Here is a 27551-nt window from a genome sequence, read left to right as displayed (position 1 = left end):
CTGGGGGTGATTGAAACTTGCACCTCACAAATGAACAACCCTTTGTTTCCGGTCTCCAAACCAGACAATTCATATCGTCTAGTTTTGGATTACCGACACCTTAACTCATGTTGCAAAACTTATGCAGTACAAAACTCGCATAGTGCTGCACTAATGAATAACATAGTGCGCAAAAAATACAAAACAACATTAGACATCTCTAATGGATTCTTTTGTCAAAACATAGCACCAGAGAGCAGATATTTGTCTGCGTTCTCAATAAATGGCACTCAAAAACAATTCTGTCGGTTAGCCCAGGGGTACAAGAATAGCCCAGGGGTATTCTCAGCGAGAGTAACAGAATTACTACAAACATATGATGACAAGGCATTATCTTATGTCGACGACATATACCTAACAGATGATGACTTGGATACTCACTTGAAGAGAGTGAACACCATAATACTTGGGTTCGCAGCAGAGGGTTACAAATTCAACTTTAAAAAATCTAGAATTGCCCATCTAACAGTCCTGTTCTTAGGATACGAATTATCAAGTGAAGGCAAAAGCCTGGCTGACAATTTCCTAGAGAAATGTGCCGTACTCCAAGCACCTAGAACACTAAAAAACCTACAGTCAATTCTAGGCTTCCTAAATTTCGGAAGAACATACATTGCAAATTACGCAGAAAGGGTCAAACCCCTTTATGATCTAATAAACCAGATTTTAAAAGAACCAATTGGACTCAAATACACACAGAAATTTTGAGATCCTTACAAACAGACATGTTAATTAAAACAAAATTAGAAACACGTGATAACACACGCAATCTAGTGATTCGAGTCATCCCAGGAATATGCGGATTCACATACCTGACCTCTAATGAGGGAGAAAAGGTACCAATTGCATTCAAATCACACTTGTACACAGAAGCTGAAAAGAAATTCAGCATTAAAGAAAACATTGTTCATGCAGTTCAAACCGCAATAGCTAGAGAAAAAGATCAAGCGGACGGTAGACATATCACAGTCAGAACAGCAGAATCAGCCTTTGAGGCATTAACAACACCGTGTAATTTACCAACAACAACATTGAATCCGGAATGGATACAATGGGTGAATTCAATTACAACGGACAAAGTATACTACTACTTTGATCCAGAACTAAAGGAATTGAAAAATCTAGAATTTAAAAGAACATTCCCTCTGCCTATCGACATTCTGCCCTTACGACAATACGCTTGTGTAATCTATACAGACGGACATGCTCAACCCTCCGTTTGGGGAGAACAAGCATACAACCCCACATGTGAGATTACAAAAGAAGTGTGGCGCGGGGGTAATCTAAGACCTCTATTAACAAAAACACACTCAGTAGAAACTAATTCAGAACAACAGACTGAAATAATAGCATTGAAAATGGCGCTAGATAATGCGGATCGCGAATTCCCGACACTTATAGTGTCCGATTCATATTACTGCGTCAAATCATATAACAACGATTTGCAGACATGGATTCAAAATGGTTACAAAGATGACACAGGTGCAACAATAAAGCAAAAACTGCTTTGGGAACAAATAGTTCTTTTAAAAAAAGAACTACCAAAGACTCACGTGACACACTCACTGAGTCATCAGCGTGATGGCGTTCACGTTGCAGGGAATTCATTGGCTGAAACAGCCACAGCGGTAGCAACTAAATCGGCTTCCGTAGCTCGAAAAAAGCGTACAGTGAAGTATATTGACGGTGAAACAGTGCTGGCGGTGAAAACGTCATCAAAAGGCGACTGCTCAGCGCTACCGATCAACTATCCACTCAATTATACATACATAATCGATGCAAACTCCGTCCCTTTTGCTTGAATCCCTGGAGTGGGGGATAGAGTGATTCCAAACATGGACAGGAGAACCTTGTTAATAGCAGACGCACATATGGACGAGGGTCTCAGACACCTCAAACTAAAAGATTCTCTGGAAGAATTACAATCAAGGTACTGGTGGCCAGGCATGAGCCTGCATCATACCATGTTTGTAAAGAACTGCCCAAACTGTAACAGAAATCGCAGTGGTGAGAGAAACGGTGTAATACCGTGTCGTTTCACTCCAGAAAAGATCAACAGTAAAAAGCAAAGCGTCCGATTAACATATACAGGCTAGTTTTCCACTTATAATGTAGATCACCAGCACTCGGCTGACGTCTGGACTGTTATACAAAGATTTGCGAGTCTAAATGGCATATACGCTAGAAGCATGCTACGTTTGACCATTGTTTTCACTCTAGCCCTCCAGCCAGAGGGGAAACATGGCCAAATGAGCATAGCACAGCGGGACTCTTCTCACTTCCTTCCTGAGGGATACGGGATGGTGTAAAGAAAAAACCAAGGCATAAAGCTATCTATAACAGAAAGGATATTAGGTTCGGGAGCTGGGTGGGTCAAACATCTAATAAGTGTCCAACGTAGTCTAAATAACCTGCCAAGAAATTCTCTGAAGGGATTCAGTCCGTACGAATTATTGTTTGGAACTAGTATGTTAGTCTTAGACCTCGACAGTCAGACTTCAGTGGTGAAGGAAAAAAGCTTTGATATCAAAGATCGTTTGGCTATTTTGCAGGACTTAAACGAAACAAGAAAAGACCTGAGCAACATAAAGTTGAAACAGCAGCCAACAACCACTGAAGAACCACCACCTGTCCCAGCAAGACCTGTCTGGATTCCAAAAGTCGGGGATCTAGTCAGAGAAAAGATCGCGGTAAAGAAGGAATTTGGGCCTTCTTACAGAAAAGCAGTTCCTGTCTTGTCCATCAACGGGACAAGATCAGTTGTACTACCGCCGCTTGCTGGTAAAAGGGAGAACCGAGTTGTATCCATCGACCTGGTAAAACCACAATCATGTGTCCGATAACAAATAGTAGGCCAAGTGGACTCCCGATAAGTAGTAGAACACCAAGATTTGCTACAAACACAGAGGTTCAATCTAAGAGGCTAATCACATTCGAAACGCCTACAGAACTACAACAAGGACTATGCAACAATGCAATGGAACTTAGACCTCTGAAAACCCAAATAAAAACATTTAGCAGAGACACACCAATCTATAATGAAGTAACAAACGACTATGCAAGAAACAGTAATCCTGAAGCAATTGGAACAATTGACAGAACTGCATCCGGCTACTTCATAAACTTCGATGATTCCTCTGAAGGCTTCACTGAATCAAAAACACAGCCATCAACAAAAACATTTAAAGATAAAGTTAAAGTACTTTTGAAACAACTGAAAGAAACATATCTGATTTCTCCATGGATTGAATTTTGGGTTGGTTTTGGTGCATTTATCCTCGTACTTTGGCTCATCATGGTACTAACTTTGGGACGCTTCATTGAGGGAAAATATGCTAGAATGGACACAGCAAGTCAGAAAATCAACTTGATCCTCAAACCACACACATCTTCACACGTCGAGAAAAGAGAACTTTCTTCAGTCAACTTCACAGCCAATCCTATACCGGGTGGGGTAGCATGGGACAACACTGACTACGAAATTTATGGTCCGGTTGAAATCCTGAAATATCCACACCAAATTAAGATCTCGTTGAGTGACTTTGTAAAACCAAGCTCATTTGCTGATGATTGGGACTTTGAAAGTATAAATAATATGATGTCTGACTTAGTGATGTCTGCTAAATTTACCAAACATGATTATTTGCAGGGTTCGACAAATTATGATAGTATGTACTGTTATAACCACTATGGTAACCATTTTCTACATAGATCTGCACAACCTAGAAATGTTTTAAATTATAATCAATGGTAACATTGTGCAACCCCTCCAAAAGGAAGCTCAAGAACCGTTTATGACAAATATTCATACTTTTCAGGTTTTAACACAAGTAATGCTGAAACATTTTATTTCAAATTGTCAAATAAGACAGGGACAAAGACCATGATAACAAACACGAAATTGATATATTCAGACTCATTCTTTGAACAAATGAATACTTTTGGTTTTGATTATTGGGACAAAAGTGTTGAAGTAAAGAGTGTTTGGGGTACAAAAGAATGGCAAGTACAGGGTATAGAATCTTTGTTTAGAGCCTGCATGATCCCAGAACAAATTATATTTTTAAATGACACTGTTCAACAGACTACCTGTCTTGGCCTAGCCAAAATCAAAGACTTAAATAAACCGTCTATTCCAAAACCAACAATGAACAGCAATAGCTCTACAGATGAAGAGATAGACGTAAATTATGTATTAAACCAAAACAGAACACATCCTGATTGGAAAAAGTGGTTGATCTGGCCCACAGATACTAATAACTGTCAAGACAGATTCCTGAACAAAACACAGGGGTTCAAAATGACCAGGCCAGACCCTAGATATTCCCAAAGACAACACCCAGGGATAATAACCACCTACAGTGTGGGCAAATTATGCCTTCAGTGGCTACAAACTTCCACACTGGCAGAAATTAAGCAACACCTAACTTTACTTACTGATGGTGCTGACTTGCGTGATTTCATTATGGGACCGCGCAAACAGCGTCAGAAACGTTTCATAGCAGCCTCTGTATATGCAGCATACAACGAGGCCTGGAAGGTGACTCAAATTGAGACAGCAGAAAGTATACGGGAAATTGACCGTATTAATTTGGAAAAATCACTTTCTGTAGTGGACAATGGGTTAATGACTCTGTCCTCCAGAATTTTTTCTCTGGACAGCATTGTGTCTTCAGCAATCGACATATTATCGCAAGACTTACTGTTGTTACAACACGGTCAGTCCCAATTGCGTTCTATTGTACAGCTTGGCTGGACGTTACAAAATCTGCGTTCAGGCTATGTGCCTTGGCGTTTAATCAACACAACGTCACTGTTCAATATCTTTAACCTCACTGATAAACAAATCAGTATGGCACAAAAGGGTGCTGATTATACAATCCTGAGCATTGAGAAACTCGAGAGATTACCAGTTACAATGTCAGAACGACCTGTCAGTGAATGGATAATACATGGGATAATTAATATTCCAATATCAACCTTCAGGTTTCAATACTGCCAAATATATATACAGGCTGGCATGTACGAAAAATTGGGAAAAGGGTACATTAAAACAACATGGAACTTGCCCTATTCACATGCATGTGTCAGTAATAAAGGACAGAAAGTGTTTCTTAGTGGCAATAATTGTGCGATGTCACTGAGCGGTACACTTCTGTGTAATGGAATTAGTTTGCATGGAGCCTGTGAAGGGAACTCAAATAACCTTTCATGTCACCAGCTAAGCGCACCTGCAACAGAGATAGAACCATTCTTTCAAAGACTCTATAATGGGAGTTACGTTCTAATTGTGGACCGCAGATGTTGTAGTCTTATGCCCGGGACTCCTTATCTCATAACTACGACTGCGAAGGTCAAGTGCTGTGGACGCTTATTGTTCCCCAGCTCCCTTCCAGACAGGGAGGCAAGGGCATGGCCCAACTTGAAAATTACTTCTATTCGAATAGATACTTTAAGCAGAATGAAAACAGTGCTTCTTCAGACGCCGACCAGGCTCACGTCATCAAAAGAAACGTATGATCTCCTAGTCGCAAGGACGACTGCAGAGATTCACTCATTGTTATCAACTAATTCCCCCATACATTTCGCAGAAATCCTGAATGAAATCTTAAATATTTCTGATACCAGTGGAGTCTCAAAAGTATTTAAGACAGTATTTTCGATGGCATTAACACCATTCAAAGCCATACTGGGTATTTTTCCAGATTTCGTCCATTCGATTTTTGGCGGACTTCCCCTCATTTTGGGACTAATTGCAGGAATACTATTCTTAGTCCTTATATTTTGTTATGGCAAACCATGTCACAGACAAAACACCTGCGACAAGGGAAGAAACAATCCTAGCCATTGGATACCGGGACCGGATATCAAAAATCCTGGGACTATCCCGGCTTAGAGATCTGAACATGACTTGGTTTCTTTCATTTCGACCAATGTGGCAACGATGTGTTTTACCTGTATTAAGGTGCTTGCTATGCGGAGAAGAATGCGTGTTAGACACCTGTCTGACGCTACAATCAGATGCGCCAATGGATGCAGAAACATTGTTGAGTCCAATAAAGGCTCATGCTTTGTGCTGCCCTCAACGGCTACCAATCCTGATGACGGCATTCGTGGAAGCTTCACCACTACAATTGAGGGGTAGTGAAGTTCAAGATGAAAGCAGCATTGATCAGGTACGACCTTCTGTCAGCAATACTAATCAAAACGTCAATGGAGACAATCATGCGCACGAATGCATGGTTACATCCTTTTCCGAGTTAGTGGAACTCTCCCAGGAAGCTGTTGACAGCTTTTTCGACAGTCTAAATGATATGATGTTCTCACCAGAGCAGAAATAGAGACTTTTGAGCAAGCTCGCACACGGCGTTCCCTGAATTTGGCCTTCAACTAGAATAATAAAATACCATGAACAATTTTCCCTCCAGTTCACGGACAGCAATTTTTTCAGCAGCCCCAAAATATTTTTACGAATTTTTCGGGACACTTATCTTCTGCTTAAAGTAAGAACTATTCTTAGAGAACTAAAATTTCTATATTTAGATACTTTATAGACATTAGCTGCCCGCTGGTATGTTCATAATTATTTTTCTGTGATGGAATGGTCTCGAAACTTTTTTTCTGTATTAAGAGCCATTTCATATGTAAATTCTCATATACAAATTAGTGATAATGTATAGATATGCGTGATTACTTTAGCATTATTCTACAGCTTGAGTGCATATATTACATGTGACTGTTTTTTCCGTATATTTGATAATTTCAAAATGCATTTATGTATTTTGGGGTGGTAAGGTATACACAATACTCTACAGTATGTTTTACTATGCATAGATTCGTAAATATGTCCATAGTTAGCGTGGAGTGGGTGTGATGTATTCCTATAGGTTCTGTATCGATCCCCCTATTCCTGACTCTATTCTGGTTAACAAGTTAACTAGCAGCCATCCCATGATGCAGAAAACCCCCATGATGCAGGAACCGTTATCTGATTAAGCCACACTACGGCACAGGAACGTGTTATCTGATTAGGTCATAACGCTTGCCATCTAATTAGACAAGCGATAATTCCTCCAGCCCCTGATAAGGCATACGGAGTTCTCAAAACAAATCAAACCTATGACAACCTGGGAAAAACCCTGCGGCCATTGTTTTGATTTCACCGAGAACTTCAGCAAAAGAATGTGCTAACGACCAGGTCGTATGACATCCTTATTGACGTATCTATGTCCATCCTTACGTCAATCTCGGCACCTTAAAGGTATAAATATTACCGATATTGCCCTATGCAAACACACGCGGTGGTGACGAGATCGGAGCAGCCAGACTTGCCGAAGCCCAGAGCAGAGCAGACCCCGCTGGCGCAGCCCCGCCTTCCTGACGCGCTGAGAACGAGACGCTGCTTTCTCCTGCCGAGAAATCCAGCTCCGGCGCTTCCGGGTAGCCCTCGCAGGCAGCCTGGAATATCGAGACCAGAGACGAGAGATACCATCCCTCATTCATCCTAGACTCCAGGTACAGAACTGAATAATCCCTTGCAGAGAATTCTTGAGTCAGTCACTTGGCAAAACCAACTTCACTTAAACTGCTACTTTCTATTCCCGCCCACGTATTAAGCTTAGGTCAGGTACATCTGGGGTAGGCGTAGTTAGAAACACCAGTTGAGTACGATTAGTCAAATGTATATGTGTATGTATCTATTTTATCCATTTTAACCCATCATATGGCTTAGAAACCATATCAATGTTTTTACAGTATTATTTTATACTTCTGCTTTTAATGTATGCACTTTACTTAACCATAAGTATTGCAATAATATCGATCCATTTCTCTTGTATGAGAAAAGAGACTGATCAATAAATACCATCTTTTATTGAACACGCCCGTCTCTTCCTTTTCTCTACAATCTGGTGAGACTAAGAATGCACGTACTGACTGAGTAAAATAAGTCGTCTTTTGTTTTCACACGACTCTAGAGATACACTCTTGATTAGGGGAGAGCAAAGTTGTCATGTTCTATGGTTGTCAGAAACTAAATCCCTTCTTGTCTATCCAGGGAGGTTCAACTCCTCCTTGCCTATTCGAGAAAGTTTCTAGTGAACTCTGAGCTAGCTGGCAAACCCAAAACTTTAAGTCTAATATCGACAGTAGTAGACCTAGTTAACGTCTGGTCTAGGCCTATACTATTGAAGGTATTATTCCAATGCGCAGAGCCTATTGGGATAATAGGAACTACACTACAGCTTAATATCAATAAACTGGCATCCAGAACTCCTAATAACAATGGAACAATGAGGCCCCAAAAACAGGCTCTTCCGCTTGCCAAGGCTAAGGAAACTGCAAGCCTCCATTTTAGTTGATTCAGCACCCCATCCCCAAAATGGGCACACAAAAAAACCAATTCCTTAAAGCCATTTGTAACACTAGCAATTATGCGCACTTGCTAATGTGTCCAGCCTTCTACAGTAGTAGAGACTGAGAGAGAGAGAGAGAGAGAGAGAGAGAGCGAGAGAGAGAGAGAGATATCAAAGTACTCATTAAAGTACACAATAGTAATGTGCGGACGTAGAATCCCGTCTTTAGTGTCAGACTACTTCAAGAAAGCCAGGCATAACATCAACCAAATGTGATATCAGGATCCTGAAATAAAAAGAAGCAAACGTGAGGTAAAAGAAGAAGAATTTGTTACAAAGAGAAACTGTATGTATCAAACAAACATTGGCAAAGACAGGAATTCTAACCTTTGGGACCTTTTGACTTTGCCAGTTGTTTTTAGCGAGGCTGTGCAGCATGCCTAAAGACTAAACAAAACATGGCACTATGATGTGTCCATCCTCCTCATTTGTTGTGCGCACCTACAAAATGACGCAGGCCCTTTTTTTGTTGTTTTATTCATCGGTCTGAGTTGGATCTGTAAATAAAAATAGCGAATAGTAGCGTGAAAATTTGTTTGTCTTTTTTTGAGGCATGGGGGGGTAGCAAAATTGAGGGCATTGGTGTGGAAGGAACTAATACAGGGGAGTGAAGCAACATAACGCAGAAGCAACACGGAGGGTTTGGTTAGGGAAGCAATATGGAGGGAGGGGCAAAGAGAAGAATACTGGCTACAGAGAGGAATTTGGGCCTGTTAGGTCATATAGCAGTGGGAGGAGAAGCACACGAGTGGGAGCATGATACAGAGGAGGCAAGAAAGAAAGAGCAACACTGAGCACGGGGGCGCATGAGGGATACAGCTGGAAAACAGGTGCACTCTTGTGGAATACCTATCAAAAAGAAAGAAGTAGGCTTCAAAACTGAGCTATGGAAGGACTCAATAAATGCGTCAATGTTCCATGAGAGGGACAAGCCCAAGAAGAGTTAGTAAAGACAACAGAAATTGACAAATAAGAGGCAAGCAAATGAGACTGACAAAAAAAATAACCAATGGCATGAAATAAGCGGACTCTAAGCCCACTGTAGGCAGGCAATAGGTCTTTTTGCCAACAGATGGCTTGTGCAGTCTTGTAGGCAAGACCTAAAAATATCTACAGCTTGATCTCAAAGGATCTCAATGATCAGTTAGAAACAGTACGCTTTTATAACTACTTTACATAGTCAAAGCTTGCTGGTTTCCGTAATTGTTTATTTTTTTTGCTCTTCTTATACTCTGAATTCTTTATTACTCCATGTTACCAATGAGGAACCTCAACATTATTGAATAGGAATGTTCCACCTTTTTTCCATTGTGACACTGAGCCTTTCCCTTTTATCCGTCTGGCAGTGTTATAAACACCAATTTAAAAAAAACAAAAAACCTTTGAGGGTCACCTACTTTTTAACTACATTATGAATACCTGTTCCAACATTGTCCACAAAATTAAGAAATGACTTCTTGCTCCTTTACCTATTATGACCATCGTCATCACCTACATATTAGTACTATAAATGAACGACTCTCGTGAATTTCCATCCCTGGGTACTTTTATAGATTATCCATAATGCTTCTCTACATCTGAGCCTATTTCTGCGATATCACCATCATGATAGGATTGAGATCTGTTGGGTTGCATGGTCCTTAACCCTTCCAATAAGCAGTAGCAGCTGGTGTCGGGCATAGTGGCGGGCGGGGAGAAAACAATGACAACCAAAAAAAAAAACTTACCTGAATGCCCGCCGCATCACTGCTCTTCCTGCTCCACTGCAGCACAGGCTCCCAGACTCCCCTGCGGCCAATCCTAACACTGCTCTCATGCTGATGGCGGTACAAAAGGGGGTGGTGGTGGTCCTTCACCACCCCCTTTTGTACCGCTCATGCTGATGGCAGCATGAGAGCAGAATCAGGATTGGCCTGAGCACCCTTGATGCGCCGCTCCTAGAGAGACTGGGAGCCTAGGCCTGCTGTCTCCAACCAGGCAACTTAGCTCAGGTTGGAGACAGTTCAGTATGCATATCGGTTTGGCCTTCCTGAGACGACAGGCCAAACCCACATGCGCACTGATAGCAGTGCGCCTACAACTCTTCCTCCATGACTATCGTGGATTAGGCCCACCCCACGACTCGGCCATGAAAGAAAAATTAAATGATAATAAACCTGCTTTATTATCGTTTTATTTTTCACGTTATGTAGGTGCTGCTGGCATGGGCGGGCGACGCTCCTGCGCTGTAGCAGAGGAACTGCCTCTGCCAATGAGGTGCTGAAGTTTTATCACATTTAGATCATTTGTCAGCTGTATGGTGCTAACGAAATAGCTGATTCAATAAGTAAGAGAAGAAATCATGAACCTCTGTCTGTTTCATTGCTCGACATCTGACTACCTGCTTGATAAGAGGTTGAATGAATGCTGTAGCTATAAAAAAAAAAGGTATTTCGTCAACAGTAGCATGTTCACACATGTGCCATTTTGAATAATTTGAAACTAATTCTTTGGGCTCCTCTTTCTGAATTTGTTTTTAGCTTTATGAAATTTAATATCTAGGATTCTTCTTGAGATAGACCATGTTTGAAAAGTTATTGCACGTTTCACCGTTCGATATTCCCCAATCTGAGGTTTAACATCTACCATTCATTCTCAGATTTTTGTTATCGAGTACCATTTTTATACTTTTAACAGATAATCTTGAGATAATTTTTTCAATTAGAAAATTACATTTATGATGCGTTTTAAGAATTGTTGAACTTTTGATTTAATTGGGTTTGTTGTATTAATACTTGCCTAAAATGCCCAGGTAATTAAATTAATAATTTTCACTCTTGGAGTGGATTGACTTAAATGGCATCCAGCAACAATTTAATAATCATTCCTTGAAAACAATAATCTATTCATGATAATACAATAGCCAAGTAGTTGTATCACGTCAGCTTATAAATGTGAATACCCAGAGTAATCCACAAGAGTACACTATTGACGTGCATATCTGAGGTTCTGGGGGGTTGGCTTAATCCAAAGGGTTTGCACTGGATTCAATTTAGAATGATAAAAAAAAACTTTAACTTCACTGAAAACAATGGTTAAATTGATGTTATGTTTATGATAGGTTCTAAGACCATAACTTCTGTTAAGAAACACTGAAATTCTTTGAAAAAAACAAAGGTTAAATTTAAGTTATAGTTAGGGGCTAGAATGACACACAAGCTAATGTTAAAAAAACTATAACCATTAAAATTCACCAGTTGGAGTTTGGTAAAAAAAAAAAGTATAACTGAAAGAATGTGTGGTTCGCAGTCCTGCGATGATAGAAATACAATATAAATGTGTACTGGCGTATGTTCAGAACTGTTCCACCTTGGCGTACTACCACTGTAGGTGTAGGATTCCTTTTTTCCAAGGTGCTTTTTACTAACAGTTTACAGAGGAAGCAGTGTCTCCTCTGTAGATTTGGGTATCTCCCTCTTTACACAAGAAAACATTTTTGTTTGTTACTTTGGCTCCACATTAATGAATCTTTACAACACGTTCCAAAAATGTATTCCACTTTATTTCAAACTTTTAACATTCCGTTCAAGTTTGTCAATGGTTGATGGGAGATTTATAGAGGTAGTTCAAAACTTGTTTATCTGGTGTTAATCCCATGCGGAAGCTGTTACCATTTAGGCCTATCAGTACGCAAGAAAACCACTGAATAAATATATAAATAGAATTGGTACAAACATTGTGATAATTTAGCTCTTCATTAGATACAAATCTTATTTAATAGGCGGTTTATGTTCTTTGCCGTGCTGTATGTCGCTTTGCTCATGCCATTCGTGCTATCAAACATTCCGCTCGATTATCTTTTCCAAACTTTGATATTAAGTGAAATCTTCATGTCAGCTCCTCAATTACACAATTATTATTCATTACTCTGTCTAGCGACTGTCATTTGTCTCTTTATATTTAAGCAACTCTTTGTCAGTGGTACAACAATGGAATTGCTCGCATTTGTAATACCTTCTTCATCATTAACAGTTTTCTTCGGTTTAAAAGAATGTATTGTGCCTGGTGGAATTTAGTATGTCATCATCACAGAATGGATAGAGCCTACGCAACCTCCACCTCCTGATTAATCAAGAGAGATTTATTATGGTTACCTTTAACTACCTTTTTGTCTAGAAAGTTAGCACGATTCATGCAATTATTACTTTTTCATAGTTATACTTCTTATACAGTCATTTTGTTTATTGATGCTTTTCTTCTCCTTCTTTCTTCTCCTTTCCACTCTTCTCTTTTCTTCTCTCTCCTCTTCTGTCTTTCTTTTTCTTTCTTCTTTTCCTTTTCGTTAAAATTCATCAAAATGCTTTTTTCACTAAGTATAGTTTTCTTCTATAGGATATTATGTTATATCGCTTCGTTTTACATTCCAAGTTGTCAAATCTTTCCTACTTTTACTAGTGCTTTGTACTGATGTTTTACATTGTCTTTATAACCTCAATAAAGCATTTTAAACTTATAAGAATGTATTGCACTTATTCTTGAACATACCGAATGTTTTTTTTATATATATATATATATATATATATATATATATATATATATATATATATATATATATATATATATATATATATATATTCATCCAAGGTCTCTCCGCTCGGAGAGGAAGCAAAGGAGCACACGCCACAGGTCAGGAGAACACCTCATTTATTTAAAATTATTTCACACCGGCTCCATTGTCCTAATGCATTTCGGCCGCATCGGCCTTCTTCAGAGGAGAGGGGGGAGCCTTTGACATCTGATGGCCTCCCAGACACACACTGACCCTTAATTGCTCCGTCATTCACTGCCCTCAGGTGGGTGACTCTTCCGGTCCACAATATCGAGCATTCTAGTCCATGTAGTGCGTCCTTGGGCCTTCCAATTCTTAACCTTCGGTGGTTGATGTCACACTTAATTGTTGAAATTTTGTGATGCCTGTGTCCCCGTAGATGCTATTTTCGAGCGTATCTGGGGCCCATTCCAAAGTCTGGTCTCTGGTGGCGCCGCTGCCAGAGCTTGGTTTTCACCGTCTTCTGTTGTTGGTCCCGTTTTTTGGCAGAATTCGGCGCGCTTTGTTGGGGGTGCATCGCTCACCAGCCAGGGCCAAGGCTGTGTTTAATTCATCCAAGGTCTCTCCGCTCGGAGAGGAAGCAGAGGAGCACACGCCACAGGTCAGGAGAACACCTAATTTATTTAAAATTATTTCACACCGGCACCATTGTCCTAATGCATTTCGGCCGCATCGGCCTTCTTCAGAGGAGAGGGGGGAGCCTTTGACATCTGATGGCCTCCCAGACACACACTGACCCTTAATTGCTCCGTCATTCACTGCCCTCAGGTGGGTGACTCTTCCGGTCCACAATATCGAGCATTCTGGTCCATGTAGTGCGTCCTTGGGCCTTCCAATTCTTAACCTTCGGTGGTTGATGTCACACTTAATTGTTGAAATTTAGTGATGCCTGTGTCCCCGTAGATGCTATTTTCGAGCGTATCTGGGGCCCATTCCAAAGTCTGGTCTCTGGTGGCGCCGCTGCCAGAGCTTGGTTTTCACAGTCTTCTGTTGTTGGTCCCGTTTTTTGGCAGAATCCGGCGCACTTTGTTGGGGGTGCATCGCTCACCAGCCAGGGCCAAGGCTGTGTTTAATTCATCCAAGGTCTCTCCGCTCGGAGAGGAAGCAGAGGAGCACACGCCACAGGTCAGGAGAACACCTCATTTATTTAAAATTATTTCACACCGGCTCCATTGTCCTAATGCATTTCGGCCGCATCGGCCTTCTTCAGAGGAGAGGGGGGAGCCTTTGACATCTGATGGCCTCCCAGACACACACTGACCCTTAATTGCTCCGTCATTCACTGCCCTCAGGTGGGTGACTCTTCCGGTCCACAATATCGAGCATTCTGGTCCATGTAGTGCGTCCTTGGGCCTTCCAATTCTTAACCTTCGGCGGTTGATGTCACACTTAATTGTTGAAATTTAGTGATGCCTGTGTCCCCGTAGATGCTATTTTCGAGCGTATCTGGGGCCCATTCCAAAGTCTGGTCTCTGGTGGCGCCGCTGCCAGAGCTTGGTTTTCACCGTCTTCTGTTGTTGGTCCAGTTTTTTGGCAGAATCCGGAGCGCTTTGTTGGGGGTGCATCGCTCACCAGCCAGGGCCAAGGCTGTGTTTAATTCATCCAAGGTCTCTCCGCTCGGAGAGGAAGCAGAGGAGCACACGCCACAGGTCAGGAGAACACCTCAGTTATTTAAAATTATTTCACACCGGCTCCATTGTCCTAATGCATTTCGGCCGCATCGGCCTTCTTCAGAGGGGAGGGGGGAGCCTTTGACATCTGATGGCCTCCCAGACACACACTGACCCTTAATTGCTCCGTCATTCACTGCCCTCAGGTGGGTGACTCTTCCGGTCCACAATATCGAGCATTCTGGTCCATGTAGTGCGTCCTTGGGCCTTCCAATTCTTAACCTTCGGTGGTTGATGTCACACTTAATTGTTGAAATTTAGTGATGCCTGTGTCCCCGTAGATGCTATTTTCGAGCGTATCTGGGGCCCATTCCAAAGTCTGGTCTCTGGTGGCGCCGCTGCCAGAGCTTGGTTTTCACCGTCTTCTGATGTTGGTCCTGTTTTTTGGCAGAATCCGGCGCGCTTTGTTGGGGGTGCATTGCTCACCAGCCAGGGCCAAGGCTGTGTTTAATTCATCCAAGGTCTCTCCGCTCGGAGAGGAAGCAGAGGAGCACATGCCACAGGTCAGGAGAACACCTCATTTATTTAAAATTATTTCACACCGGCTCCATTGTCCTAATGCATTTCGGCCGCATCGGCCTTCTTCAGAGGAGAGGGGGGAGCCTTTGACATCTGATGGCCTCCCAGACACACACTGACCCTTAATTGCTCCGTCATTCACTGCCCTCAGGTGGGTGACTCTTCCGGTCCACAATATCGAGCATTCTGGTCCATGTAGTGCGTCCTTGGGCCTTCCAATTCTTAACCTTCGGCGGTTGATGTCACACTTAATTGTTGAAATTTAGTGATGCCTGTGTCCCCGTAGATGCTATTTTCGAGCGTATCTGGGGCCGATTACAAAGTCTGGTCTCTGGTGGCGCCGCTGCCAGAGCTTGGTTTTCACCGTCTTCTGTTGTTGGTCCCGTTTTTTGGCAGAATCCGGCGCGCTTTGTTGGGGGTGCATCGCTCACCAGCCAGGGCCAAGGCTGTGTTTAATTCATCCAAGGTCTCTCCGCTCGGAGAGGAAGCAGAGGAGCACACGCCACAGGTCAGGAGAACACCTCATTTATTTAAAATTATTTCACACCGGCTCCATTGTCCTAATGCATTTCGGCCGCATCGGCCTTCTTCAGAGGAGAGGGGGGAGCCTTTGACATCTGATGGCCTCCCAGACACACACTGACCCTTAATTGCTCCGTCATTCACTGCCCTCAGGTGGGTGACTCTTCCGGTCCACAATATCGAGCATTCTGGTCCATGTATTGCGTCCTTGGGCCTTCCAATTCTTAACCTTTGGTGGTTGATGTCACACTTAATTGTTGAAATTTAGTGATGCCTGTGTCCCCGTAGATGCTATTTTCGAGCGTATCTGGGGCCCATTCCAAAGTCTGGTCTCTGGTGGCGCCGCTGCCAGAGCTTGGTTTTCACCGTCTTCTGATGTTGGTCCCGTTTTTTGGCAGAATCCGGCGCGCTTTGTTGGGGGTGCATCGCTCACCAGCCAGGGCCAAGGCTGTGTTTAATTCATCCAAGGTCTCTCCGCTCGGAGAGGAAGCAGAGGAGCACATGCCACAGGTCAGGAGAACACCTCATTTATTTAAAATTATTTCACACCGGCTCCATTGTCCTAATGCATTTCGGCCGCATCGGCCTTCTTCAGAGGAGAGGGGGGAGCCTTTGACATCTGATGGCCTCCCAGACACACACTGACCCTTAGTTGCTCCGTCATTCACTGCCCTCAGGTGGGTGACTCTTCCGGTCCACAATATCGAGCATTCTGGTCCATGTAGTGCGTCCTTGGGCCTTCCAATTCTTAACCTTCGGTGGTTGATGTCACACTTAATTGTTGAAATTTAGTGATGCCTGTGTCCCCGTAGATGCTATTTTCGAGCGTTTCTGGGGCCCATTCCAAAGTCTGGTCTCTGGTGGCGCCGCTGCCAGAGCTTGGTTTTCACCGTCTTCTGTTGTTGGTCCCGTTTTTTGGCACAATCCGGCGCGCTTTGTTGGGGGTGCATCGCTCACCAGACAGGGCCAAGGCTGTGTTTAATTCATCCAAGGTCTCTCCGCTCGGAGAGGAAGCAGAGGAGCACACGCCACAGGTCAGGAGAACACCTCATTTATTTAAAATTATTTCACACCGGCTCCATTGTCCTAATGCATTTCGGCCGCATCGGCCTTCTTCAGAGGAGAGGGGGGAGCCTTTGACATCTGATGGCCTCCCAGACACACACTGACCCTTAATTGCTCCGTCATTCACTGCCCTCAGGTGGGTGACTCTTCCAGGCCACAATATCGAGCATTCTGGTCCATGTAGTGCGTCCTTGGGCCTTCCAATTCTTAACCTTCGGTGGTTGATGTCACACTTAATTGTTGAAATTTAGTGATGCCTGTGTCCCCGTAGATGCTATTTTCGAGCGTATCTGGGGCCCATTCCAAAGTCTGGTCTCTGGTGGCGCCGCTGCCAGAGTTTGGTTTTCACCGTCTTCTGATGTTGGTCCTGTTTTTTGGCAGAATCCGGCGCGCTTTGTTGGGGGTGCATTGCTCACCAGCCAGGGCCAAGGCTGTGTTTAATTCATCCAAGGTCTCTCCGCTCGGAGAGGAAGCAGAGGAGCACATGCCACAGGTCAGGAGAACACCTCATTTATTTAAAATTATTTCACACCGGCTCCATTGTCCTAATGCATTTCGGCCGCATCGGCCTTCTTCAGAGGAGAGGGGGGAGCCTTTGACATCTGATGGCCTCCCAGACACACACTGACCCTTAGTTGCTCCGTCATTCACTGCCCTCAGGTGGGTGACTCTTCCGGTCCACAATATCGAGCATTCTGGTCCATGTAGTGCGTCCTTGGGCCTTCCAATTCTTAACCTTCGGTGGTTGATGTCACACTTAATTGTTGAAATTTAGTGATGCCTGTGTCCCCGTACATGCTATTTTCGAGCGTATCTGGGGCCCATTCCAAAGTCTGGTCTCTGGTGGCGCCGCTGCCAGAGCTTGGTTTTCACCGTCTTCTGTTGTTGGTCCCATTTTTTGGTACAATCCGGCGCGCTTTGTTGGGGATGCATCGCTCACCAGCCAGGGCCAAGGCTGTGTTTAATTCATCCAAGGTCTCTCCGCTAGGAGAGGAAGCAGAGGAGCACACGCCACAGTTCAGGAGAACACCTCATTTATTTCAAATTATTTCACACCGGCTCCATTGTCCTAATGCATTTCGGCCGCATCGGCCTTCTTCAGAGGAGAGGGGGGAGCCTTTGACATCTGATGGCCTCCCAGACACACACTGACCCTTAATTGCTCCGTCATTCACTGCCCTCAGGTGGGTGACTCTTCCAGGCCACAATATCGAGCATTCTGGTCCATGTAGTGCGTCCTTGGGCCTTCCAATTCTTAACCTTCGGTGGTTGATGTCACACTTAATTGTTGAAATTTAGTGATGCCTGTGTCCCCGTAGATGCTATTTTCGAGCGTATCTGGGGCCCATTCCAAAGTCTGGTCTCTGGTGGCGCCGCTGCCAGAGCTTGGTTTTCACCGTCTTCTGATGTTGGTCCTGTTTTTTGGCAGAATCCGGCGCGCTTTGTTGGGGGTGCATCGCTCACCAGCCAGGGCCAAGGCTGTGTTTAATTCATCCAAGGTCTCTCCGCTCGGAGAGGAAGCAGAGGAGCACATGCCACAGGTCAGGAGAACACCTCATTTATTTAAAATTATTTCACACCGGCTCCATTGTCCTAATGCATTTCGGCCGCATCGGCCTTCTTCAGAGGAGAGGGGGGAGCCTTTGACATCTGATGGCCTCCCAGACACACACTGACCCTTAATTGCTCCGTCATTCACTGCCCTCAGGTGGGTGACTCTTCCGGTCCACAATATCGAGCATTCTGGTCCATGTAGTGCGTCCTTGGGCCTTCCAATTCTTAACCTTCGGCGGTTGATGTCACACTTAATTGTTGAAATTTAGTGATGCCTGTGTCCCCGTAGATGCTATTTTCGAGCGTATCTGGGGCCGATTACAAAGTCTGGTCTCTGGTGGCGCCGCTGCCAGAGCTTGGTTTTCACCGTCTTCTGTTGTTGGTCCCGTTTTTTGGCAGAATCCGGCGCGCTTTGTTGGGGGTGCATCGCTCACCAGCCAGGGCCAAGGCTGTGTTTAATTCATCCAAGGTCTCTCCGCTCGGAGAGGAAGCAGAGGAGCACACGCCACAGGTCAGGAGAACACCTCATTTATTTAAAATTATTTCACACCGGCTCCATTGTCCTAATGCATTTCGGCCGCATCGGCCTTCTTCAGAGGAGAGGGGGGAGCCTTTGACATCTGATGGCCTCCCAGACACACACTGACCCTTAATTGCTCCGTCATTCACTGCCCTCAGGTGGGTGACTCTTTCGGTCCACAATATCGAGCATTCTGGTCCATGTAGTGCGTCCTTGGGCCTTCCAATTCTTAACCTTTGGTGGTTGATGTCACACTTAATTGTTGAAATTTAGTGATGCCTGTGTCCCCGTAGATGCTATTTTCGAGCGTATCTGGGGCCCATTCCAAAGTCTGTTCTCTGGTGGCGCCGCTGCCAGAGCTTGGTTTTCACCGTCTTCTGTTGTTGGTCCCGTTTTTTGGCAGAATCCGGCGCGCTTTGTTGGGGGTGCATCGCTCACCAGCCAGGGCCAAGGCTGTGTTTAATTCATCCAAGGTCTCTCCGCTCGGAGAGGAAGCAGAGGAGCACACGCCACAGGTCAGGAGAACACCTCATTTATTTAAAATTATTTCACACCGGCTCCATTGTCCTAATGCATTTCGGCCGCATCGGCCTTCTTCAGAGGAGAGGGGGGAGACTTTGACATCTGATGGCCTCCCAAACACACACTGACCCTTAGTTGCTCCGTCATTCACTGCCCTCAGGTGGGTGACTCTTCCGGTCCACAATATCGAGCATTCTGGTCCATGTAGTGCGCCCTTGGGCCTTCCAATTCTTAACCTTCGGTGGTTGATGTCACACTTAATTGTTGAAATTTAGTGATGCCTGTGTCCCCGTAGATGCTATTTTCGAGCGTATCTGGGGTCCATTCCAAAGTCTGGTCTCTGGTGGCGCCGCTGCCAGAGCTTGGTTTTCACCGTCTTCTGTTGTTGGTCCCGTTTTTTGGCAGAATCCGGCGCGCTTTGTTGGGGGTGCATCGCTCACCAGCCAGGGCCAAGGCTGTGTTTAATTCATCCAAGGTCTCTCCGCTCGGAGTGGAAGCAGAGGAGCACACGCCACAGGTCAGGAGAACACCTCATTTATTTAAAATTATTTCACACCGGCTCCATTGTCCTAATGCATTTCGGCCGCATCGGCCTTCTTCAGAGGAGAGGGGGGAGCCTTTGACATCTGATGGCCTCCCAGACACACACTGACCCTAAATTGCTCCGTCATTCACTGCCCTCAGGTGGGTGACTCTTCCGGTCCACAATATCGAGCATTCTGGTCCATGTAGTGCGTCCTTGGGCCTTCCAATTCTTAACCTTCGGTGGTTGATGTCACACTTAATTGTTGAAATTTAGTGATGCCTGTGTCCCCGTAGATGCTATTTTCGAGCGTATCTGGGGCCCATTCCAAAGTCTGGTCTCTGGTGGCGCCGCTGCCAGAGCTTGGTTTTCACCGTCTTCTGATGTTGGTCCTGTTTTTTGGCAGAATCCGGCGCGCTTTGTTGGGGGTGCATCGCTCACCAGCCAGGGCCAAGGCTGTGTTTAATTCATCCAAGGTCTCTCCGCTCGGAGTGGAAGCAAACGAGCACACGCCACAGGTCAGGAGAACACCTCATTTATTTAAAATTATTTCACACCGGCTCCATTGTCCTAATGCATTTCGGCCGCATCGGCCTTCTTCAGAGGAGAGGGGGGAGCCTTTGACATCTGATGGCCTCCCAGACACACACTGACCCTTAATTGCTCCGTCATTCACTGCCCTCAGGTGGGTGACTCTTCCGGTCCACAATATCGAGCATTCTGGTCCATGTAGTGCGTCCTTGGGCCTTCCAATTCTTAACCTTCGGTGGTTGATGTCACACTTAATTGTTGAAATTTAGTGATGCCTGTGTCCCCGTAGATGCTATTTTCGAGCGTATCTGGGGCCCATTCCAAAGTCTGGTCTCTGGTGGCGCCGCTGCCAGAGCTTGGTTTTCACCGTCTTCTGTTGTTGGTCCCGTTTTTTGGCAGAATCCGGCGCGCTTTGTTGGGGGTGCATCGCTCACCAGCCAGGGCCAAGGCTGTGTTTAATTCATCCAAGGTCTCTCCGCTCGGAGAGGAAGCAGAGGAGCACACGCCACAGGTCAGGAGAACACCTCATTTATTTAAAATTATTTCACACCGGCTCCATTGTCCTAATGCATTTCGGCCGCATCGGCCTTCTTCAGAGGAGAGGGGGGAGCCTTTGACATCTGATGGCCTCCCAGACACACACTGACCCTTAATTGCTCCGTCATTCACTGCCCTCAGGTGGGTGACTCTTCCGGTCCACAATATCGAGCATTCTGGTCCATGTAGTGCGTCCTTGGGCCTTCCAATTCTTAACCTTCGGTGGTTGATGTCACACTTAATTGTTGAAATTTAGTGATGCCTGTGTCCCCGTAGATGCTATTTTCGAGCGTATCTGGGGCCCATTCCAAAGTCTAGTCTCTGGTGGCGCCGCTGCCAGAGCTTGGTTTTCACCGTCTTCTGTTGTTGGTCCCGTTTTTTGGCAGAATCCGGCGCGCGTTGTTGGGGGTGCATCGCTCACCAGCCAGGGCCAAGGCTGTGTTTAATTCATCCAAGGTCTCTCCGCTCGGAGAGGAAGCAGAGGAGCACACGCCACAGGTCAGGAGAACACCTCATTTATTTAAAATTATTTCACACCGGCTCCATTGTCCTAATGCATTTCGGCCGCATCGGCCTTCTTCAGAGGAGAGGGGGGAGCCTTTGACATCTGACGGCCTCCCAGACACACACTGACCCTTAATTGCTCCGTCATTCACTGCCCTCATATATATATATGCTCCCAAGTTGCCCCAAGCAACGAGAAGCACTCAAGCAACAGCGGTGCAGAGACCTTTATTCGGATACAAGCAGAAGCCGTCAAGCTGATCCCGTCAAGCCGATCCCTTAAGCAGCTTGTCTGTCCATAATTGCCTGACGCGTTTCAGAGATTTTAGTCCTTCCTCAGAGGCTGTGACAGTCAAGTATGCGCGCTGTCGACACCACCCACTCATTTAAATGGCACCTTGCACGTGTTAATACAACTGCTCTGGATGAGTCTGTGCATGGAATTCTGGGTCTTGTAGTGTCCACAATTAATTCCCTCGATGGGTGCGCTAATCTTCCTGTCAGTAAATGAAGCCCTGAATGAGCCACAGCCTACGGATCCACTCTGAATCCCTCGTTGCTGCTCCACACGAGGGGGTATCTTAGATAGTTGACCTCCGCGGTTCCCACATTACCGGGATGGTGCTCGTCGGCGGCCGGGCTGCCGCCAAAATATACACGCTCCCAAGTTGCCCCAAGCAACGAGAAGCACTCCAGCAGCAGCGGGTGCAGAGACCTTTATTCGGGTACAAGCAGAAGCTGTCAAGCCGATCCCTTAAGCAGCTTGTCTGTCCATAATTGCCTGACGCGTTTCAGAGATTTTACTCCTTCCTCAGAGGCTGTGACAGTCAAGTATGCGCGCTGTCGACACCGCCCACTCATTTAAATGGCACCTTGCACGTGTTAATACAACTGCTCTGGATGAGTCTGTGCATGGAATTCTGGGTCTTGTAGTGTCCACAATTAATTCCCTCGATGGGTGCGCTAATCTTCCTGCCAGTAAATGAAGCCCTGAATGAGCCTCAGCCTGCGGATCCACTCTGAATCCCTCGTTGCTGCTCCACAAGAGGGGGTATCTTAGATAGTTGACCCCCGCGGTTCCCACATTACTGGGATGGTGCTCCTCGGGGGCCGGGCTGCCGCCAAAATATACATGCTCCCAAGTTGCCCCAAGCAACGAGAAGCACTCAAGCAGCAGCGGGTGCAGAGTCCTTTATTCGGGTACAAGCAGAAGCCGTCAAGCCGATCCCTTAAGCAGCTTGTCTGTCCATAATTGCCTGACGCGTTTCAGAGATTTTAGTCCTTCCTCAGAGGCTGTGACAGTCAAGTATGCGCGCTGTCGACACCGCCCACTCATTTAAATGGCACCTTGCACGTGTTAATACAACTGCTCTGGATGAGTCTGTGCATGGAATTCTGGGTCTTGTAGTGTCCACAATTAATTCCCTCGATGGGTGCGCTAATCTTCCTGTCAGTAAATGAAGCCCTGAATGAGCCACAGCCTACGGATCCACTCTGAATCCCTCGTTGCTGCTCCACACGAGGGGGTATCTTAGATAGTTGACCTCCGCGGTTCCCACATTACCGGGATGGTGCTCGTCGGCGGCCGGGCTGCCGCCAAAATATACACGCTCCCAAGTTGCCCCAAGCAACGAGAAGCACTCCAGCAGCAGCGGGTGCAGAGACCTTTATTCGGGTACAAGCAGAAGCTGTCAAGCCGATCCCTTAAGCAGCTTGTCTGTCCATAATTGCCTGACGCGTTTCAGAGATTTTACTCCTTCCTCAGAGGCTGTGACAGTCAAGTATGCGCGCTGTCGACACCGCCCACTCATTTAAATGGCAAATGGCACGTGTTAATACAACTGCTCTGGATGAGTCTGTGCATGGAATTCTGGGTCTTGTAGTGTCCACAATTAATTCCCTCGATGGGTGCGCTAATCTTCCTGCCAGTAAATGAAGCCCTGAATGAGCCTCAGCCTGCGGATCCACTCTGAATCCCTCGTTGCTGCTCCACAAGAGGGGGTATCTTAGATAGTTGACCCCCGCGGTTCCCACATTACTGGGATGGTGCTCCTCGGGGGCCGGGCTGCCGCCAAAATATACATGCTCCCAAGTTGCCCCAAGCAACGAGAAGCACTCAAGCAGCAGCGGGTGCAGAGTCCTTTATTCGGGTACAAGCAGAAGCCATCAAGCCGATCCCTTAAGCAGCTTGTCTGTCCATAATTGCCTGACGCGTTTCAGAGATTTTACTCCTTCCTCAGAGGCTGTGACAGTCAAGTATGCGCGCTGTCGACACCGCCCACTCATTTAAATGGCACCTTGCACGTGTTAATACAACTGCTCTGGATGAGTCTGTGCATGGAATTCTGGGTCTTGTAGTGTCCACAATTAATTCTCTCGATGGGTGCGCTAATCTTCCTGCCAGTAAATGAAGCCCTGAATGAGCCTCAGCCTGCGGATCCACTCTGAATCCCTCGTTGCTGCTCCACACGAGCGGGTATCTTAGATAGTTGACCCCCGCGGTTCCGACATTACCGGGATGGTGCTCGTCGGCGGCTGGGCTGCCGCCAAAATATACACGCTCCCAAGTTGCCCCAAGCAACGAGAAGCACTCCAGCAGCAGCGGGTGCAGAGTCCTTTATTCGGGTACAAGCAGAAGCCGTCAAGCCGATCCCTTAAGCAGCTTGTCTGTCCATAATTGCCTGACGCGTTTCAGAGATTTTACTCCTTCCTCAGAGGCTGTGACAGTCAAGTATGCGCGCTGTCGACACCGCTCACTATATATATATATTTATTTGTTTCATTAAGGGTAATTTATAAACATAATATCGAAATCAAATTAAATGCCTGCGGCAAGGAATTAAGGAAGATCACAGTCTAGGTTTACCAAATAATTCTGACACTTGTGAATACATTAATGAATGATGTTTGAGTTGGGCTTGTGTTGAATACGTTAACTTCTTGTGATTTCATACTATCAAACTGAGAAAGTGCCATTAATTTAGGAGCTTTAATGAGCTTTAACTCATAAAATTAATTAAGACAGTCTTGCAAAGAAAAATTACCCTGCACATATCCCGGATGGCTTAAACCGGATGGTGCAGCTATTCGCAAGCCAACATGTGGAATAATGATCCGATCACTAATATATGTCTTTAATGAATATAGGATGTTGGATTGTTACAGGGAAATATGGACTGCAGGGGCGTTTATTGGTGCTGCTCCAGGGATGGTTATTTAACACTAGTTGACATGCAATTTTCAGATCTGTGTTATTGGCTTTGAGCCACGTACAAGAAGCCAGTCAGATAAGTGGGGGCTCATCTAGTCTTCAGGGGGGCTGAGGTTCAGAGTTAGTGATGCTCCTTGAAATGCGCATCTTGGTCAAAACCTCCCCATGTGTTATGATAGATCCAATTCCAAGTGGGAGCTCAGTTGTTTAGTAATGATTGAAAGAACGCTTCCCTAGTGGTAAGCCCAGCCAGTTCCCATCTTAATTGTTGCAGTACTACTTTTTACTGGCATCTGGGCGAGTAGCAAGGCAAGTGAAATATTGGGTGCATAGGATATAACGCCTCTCGTGCTTTGCAACGTCATTCAGTGGCACTCTTGCGCCATTCATGTGCGGCAGGCTCTGGCGATTTGTGATCTAGACAGTTGTAGGACCCACCAAGCTAATCAGTCAATCAAGATTGAGAGAGAGGATGCGGCCTAACGGCAAGAGCAGTCAACCTTGGAAGTGGGCAACCGGCAGGGATGCTCAACATCTTGTGATTCTGGGCAAATCACTTAATCTCCCCGTGCCTTACAAAAAAAGAATAATAATGTGATCATCTGTAACACAATTGGTGCTTCTGTAAACTACTCTGATACCTTTGGGTCTAGTTTGTGCGATATAAAACTCCCCCCCAAAAAATCAATCAAGTAGTGTTTGTGGAGCGCAGTTAATCACCCGAGGTATCAGTAAAACAAACCAGGTCTTGAGTCCCTTCCTGAAGTGGGTCAGCGAGGGTACGATGCAGAGGTGCAGGGGGGGGGGGCATTCCAGGTTTTGGCGGCGAAGGAGCGTCCTCCGGAGTGACAGCGGCGAATGCATGGAATCTGTGCAATGTGTGTATATGGAGAATCCTCGGAGGTCAGTGGAAATGCAGGGGGTGGTTCATGTATGCAGGTCCTTGGTCGTGGAGGGCTTTGTAAGCGTGGGTCATAAGCTTGAATTGGCATCTCTTCTGGACGGGGAGCCAGTGGAGGTCCTTCAGGTACACCATGATGTGGGTCTTGTTGTGCAGATTGAGGATCACTCTGGCAGCTGCGTTCTGGATTGTCTGGAGTCTATGCATGAGTACTGTGGTGGTGCCTTCATAGACTGTGTTGCCATAGTCCAGTTGGCTGGTGATGAGGAACTTTATCACCATTTTCCTGGTGTTGATGGGAGAGCCACTTGAAAACTTTGTGGAGCATCCAGAGCTTGTGGAATCAGGCTTAGGAGATGGCATTAATCTGACGTTTCATGAAGTGTTTGCTGTCCAGGATGATGCTGAGGTGGCAGGTGTGGTTATTTAGTGTGAGATTGGTCCGAGCGCCACCAGCCACCAGGAGCCTTTCCAGAGGGCGGTGTGTCTGTCAAGGGAAACATCCTTTACAACGCAACTTTTACCACGCAGTGTTTTTACATCGCAACTTTTACAATGCAAACCATTACAACGCATTGCGCTGGGGGGCGTTCTAGGATAGGGACTAGATTTAATTTACTATCCAACACCTTCCCTACTATCCACGGGGACTGGAGTTGGAATAGTAAATTAAACTATTCACTATCCAGCACCCCAAAGTGCTATGCGTTGTAATGGCATGCGTTGTAAAAACCGTGTTGTAAAGGCATGCGTGGTAAAAGCATGCGTTGTAATATCATACATCCGTCTGTCAAAAATCAAAACTTCGGTTTCATCCATGTTGAGCTTCAAGCAGTTGTCCTTCATCCATGCTGAAACGTTCTTCATACATTTGTGGAATTTGGTCTTTGTCATAGTGGCGTATGCTGCGAGCAAGAGGATGAGCTAGGTATCGTCGGTGTAGGAGATGATGATGTCCTGTGATCGTGCGATGTCTGCAAATGGTGTCATGTAGGTGTTGAAGAGGGCTGGGCTTAGGGATGAGCCTTGGAGTACACCGTAGATGGTGTGCTTGGATTGTGAGGTGAAGGAAGGGAGGCAAACTCTCTGGGTGCGCCCGGTGAGAAAGGATGCCTATCCATTTGAGCGCATCATCTGTTATTCCATTCTGGCATATTCAATTGATGAGTGTGTGGTGGGAGACGGTGTCGAAGGCTGTAGAGAAGTCAAGCAAGATCAGGGCTGCTGAGTCTCCAGTGACAAGTAGGGCACAGATATCCTTTGTTGCGGCGATTAGGGCTGTCTCTGTGCTGTGGTTGGCTGTGAAGCCATCAGAGGCAGGTGAAAGGTCCCGCTGTGGAGTGAGGTGAAGTGAGGTAGCAGTTGTTGTTGCGTTCGGGGTCCAGCAGTTGGAGGTCTGCTGCGGAGTATCTGTGGAAGTGCGAAGGGCCAGGGTTCCTGGTGCTGGGTGCAGTCCAGGTGCGTATGGGTGCAGAGGGGCTTACTTTTGGTGTACCAGTGGCACGTCTGCTGAACGGGGCCACGTCTTGTCCTCCATAATTAGTCCTGGGAGGGGCTGGCAGGGAAGCGGGAAATGGACAGGAGCGGAAAAAGCAGCAGGCAGTGGGCACAGTACACAGAGAGGGGAAGAAGATGCAATGTGGGAAACATTATACTAAATTAAACAACAAGGCTCACAAGGCTTCAAATTAAACGACAGGGTTCACAAAACTAAATTATACTAAAGAGGGCTAAAAGAGCTACAAAAGGAAAATAACTACTTGCTTAGTAGCTGGACTGTGGGGCTGAACTGGCAGCCACAGGGCATTTGAGCGAAGCAGCAGACTTGAAGAGTTGGGCAGTGAGGGGAGTGGCACAGAGACCAGGGGCAAAAGCTACTCAGCGGAGCTGCACAGCAGCCTCCATAAGTCGTCCTAGGAGGGGCTCGCAGG

The 27551-nt window shown here is 45.7% G+C and overlaps 1 protein-coding gene across 6 annotated transcripts in view; it reads left to right on the top strand.

Moving 5' to 3' along the window:
• The window catches only part of NR1I3 (nuclear receptor subfamily 1 group I member 3), a 908808-nt gene that overhangs the window by 683099 nt on the left and 198158 nt on the right, over window positions 1–27551 (top strand). For 2 of the 6 annotated variants that reach the window (XM_078671481.1, XM_078671480.1), the window contains exon 9: window positions 12398–12943. The exons of the other annotated variants lie outside the window; for them this stretch is intronic. In XM_078671481.1, the coding sequence (XP_078527607.1) occupies window positions 12398–12443 (46 nt within the window). In that variant the 3' untranslated portion in view covers window positions 12444–12943. Of the gene's footprint in view, window positions 1–12397; window positions 12944–27551 lie in introns of those variants that run through there. 6 annotated transcript variants of the gene reach the window in all.

This window comes from Lissotriton helveticus, chromosome 12 (genome assembly GCF_964261635.1).
Source record: "Lissotriton helveticus chromosome 12, aLisHel1.1, whole genome shotgun sequence".
Taxonomy (NCBI): domain Eukaryota; kingdom Metazoa; phylum Chordata; class Amphibia; order Caudata; family Salamandridae; genus Lissotriton; species Lissotriton helveticus.
Note: the sequence above shows the minus strand (reverse complement) of the source record. Positions and strands in the feature narration are given on the sequence as shown.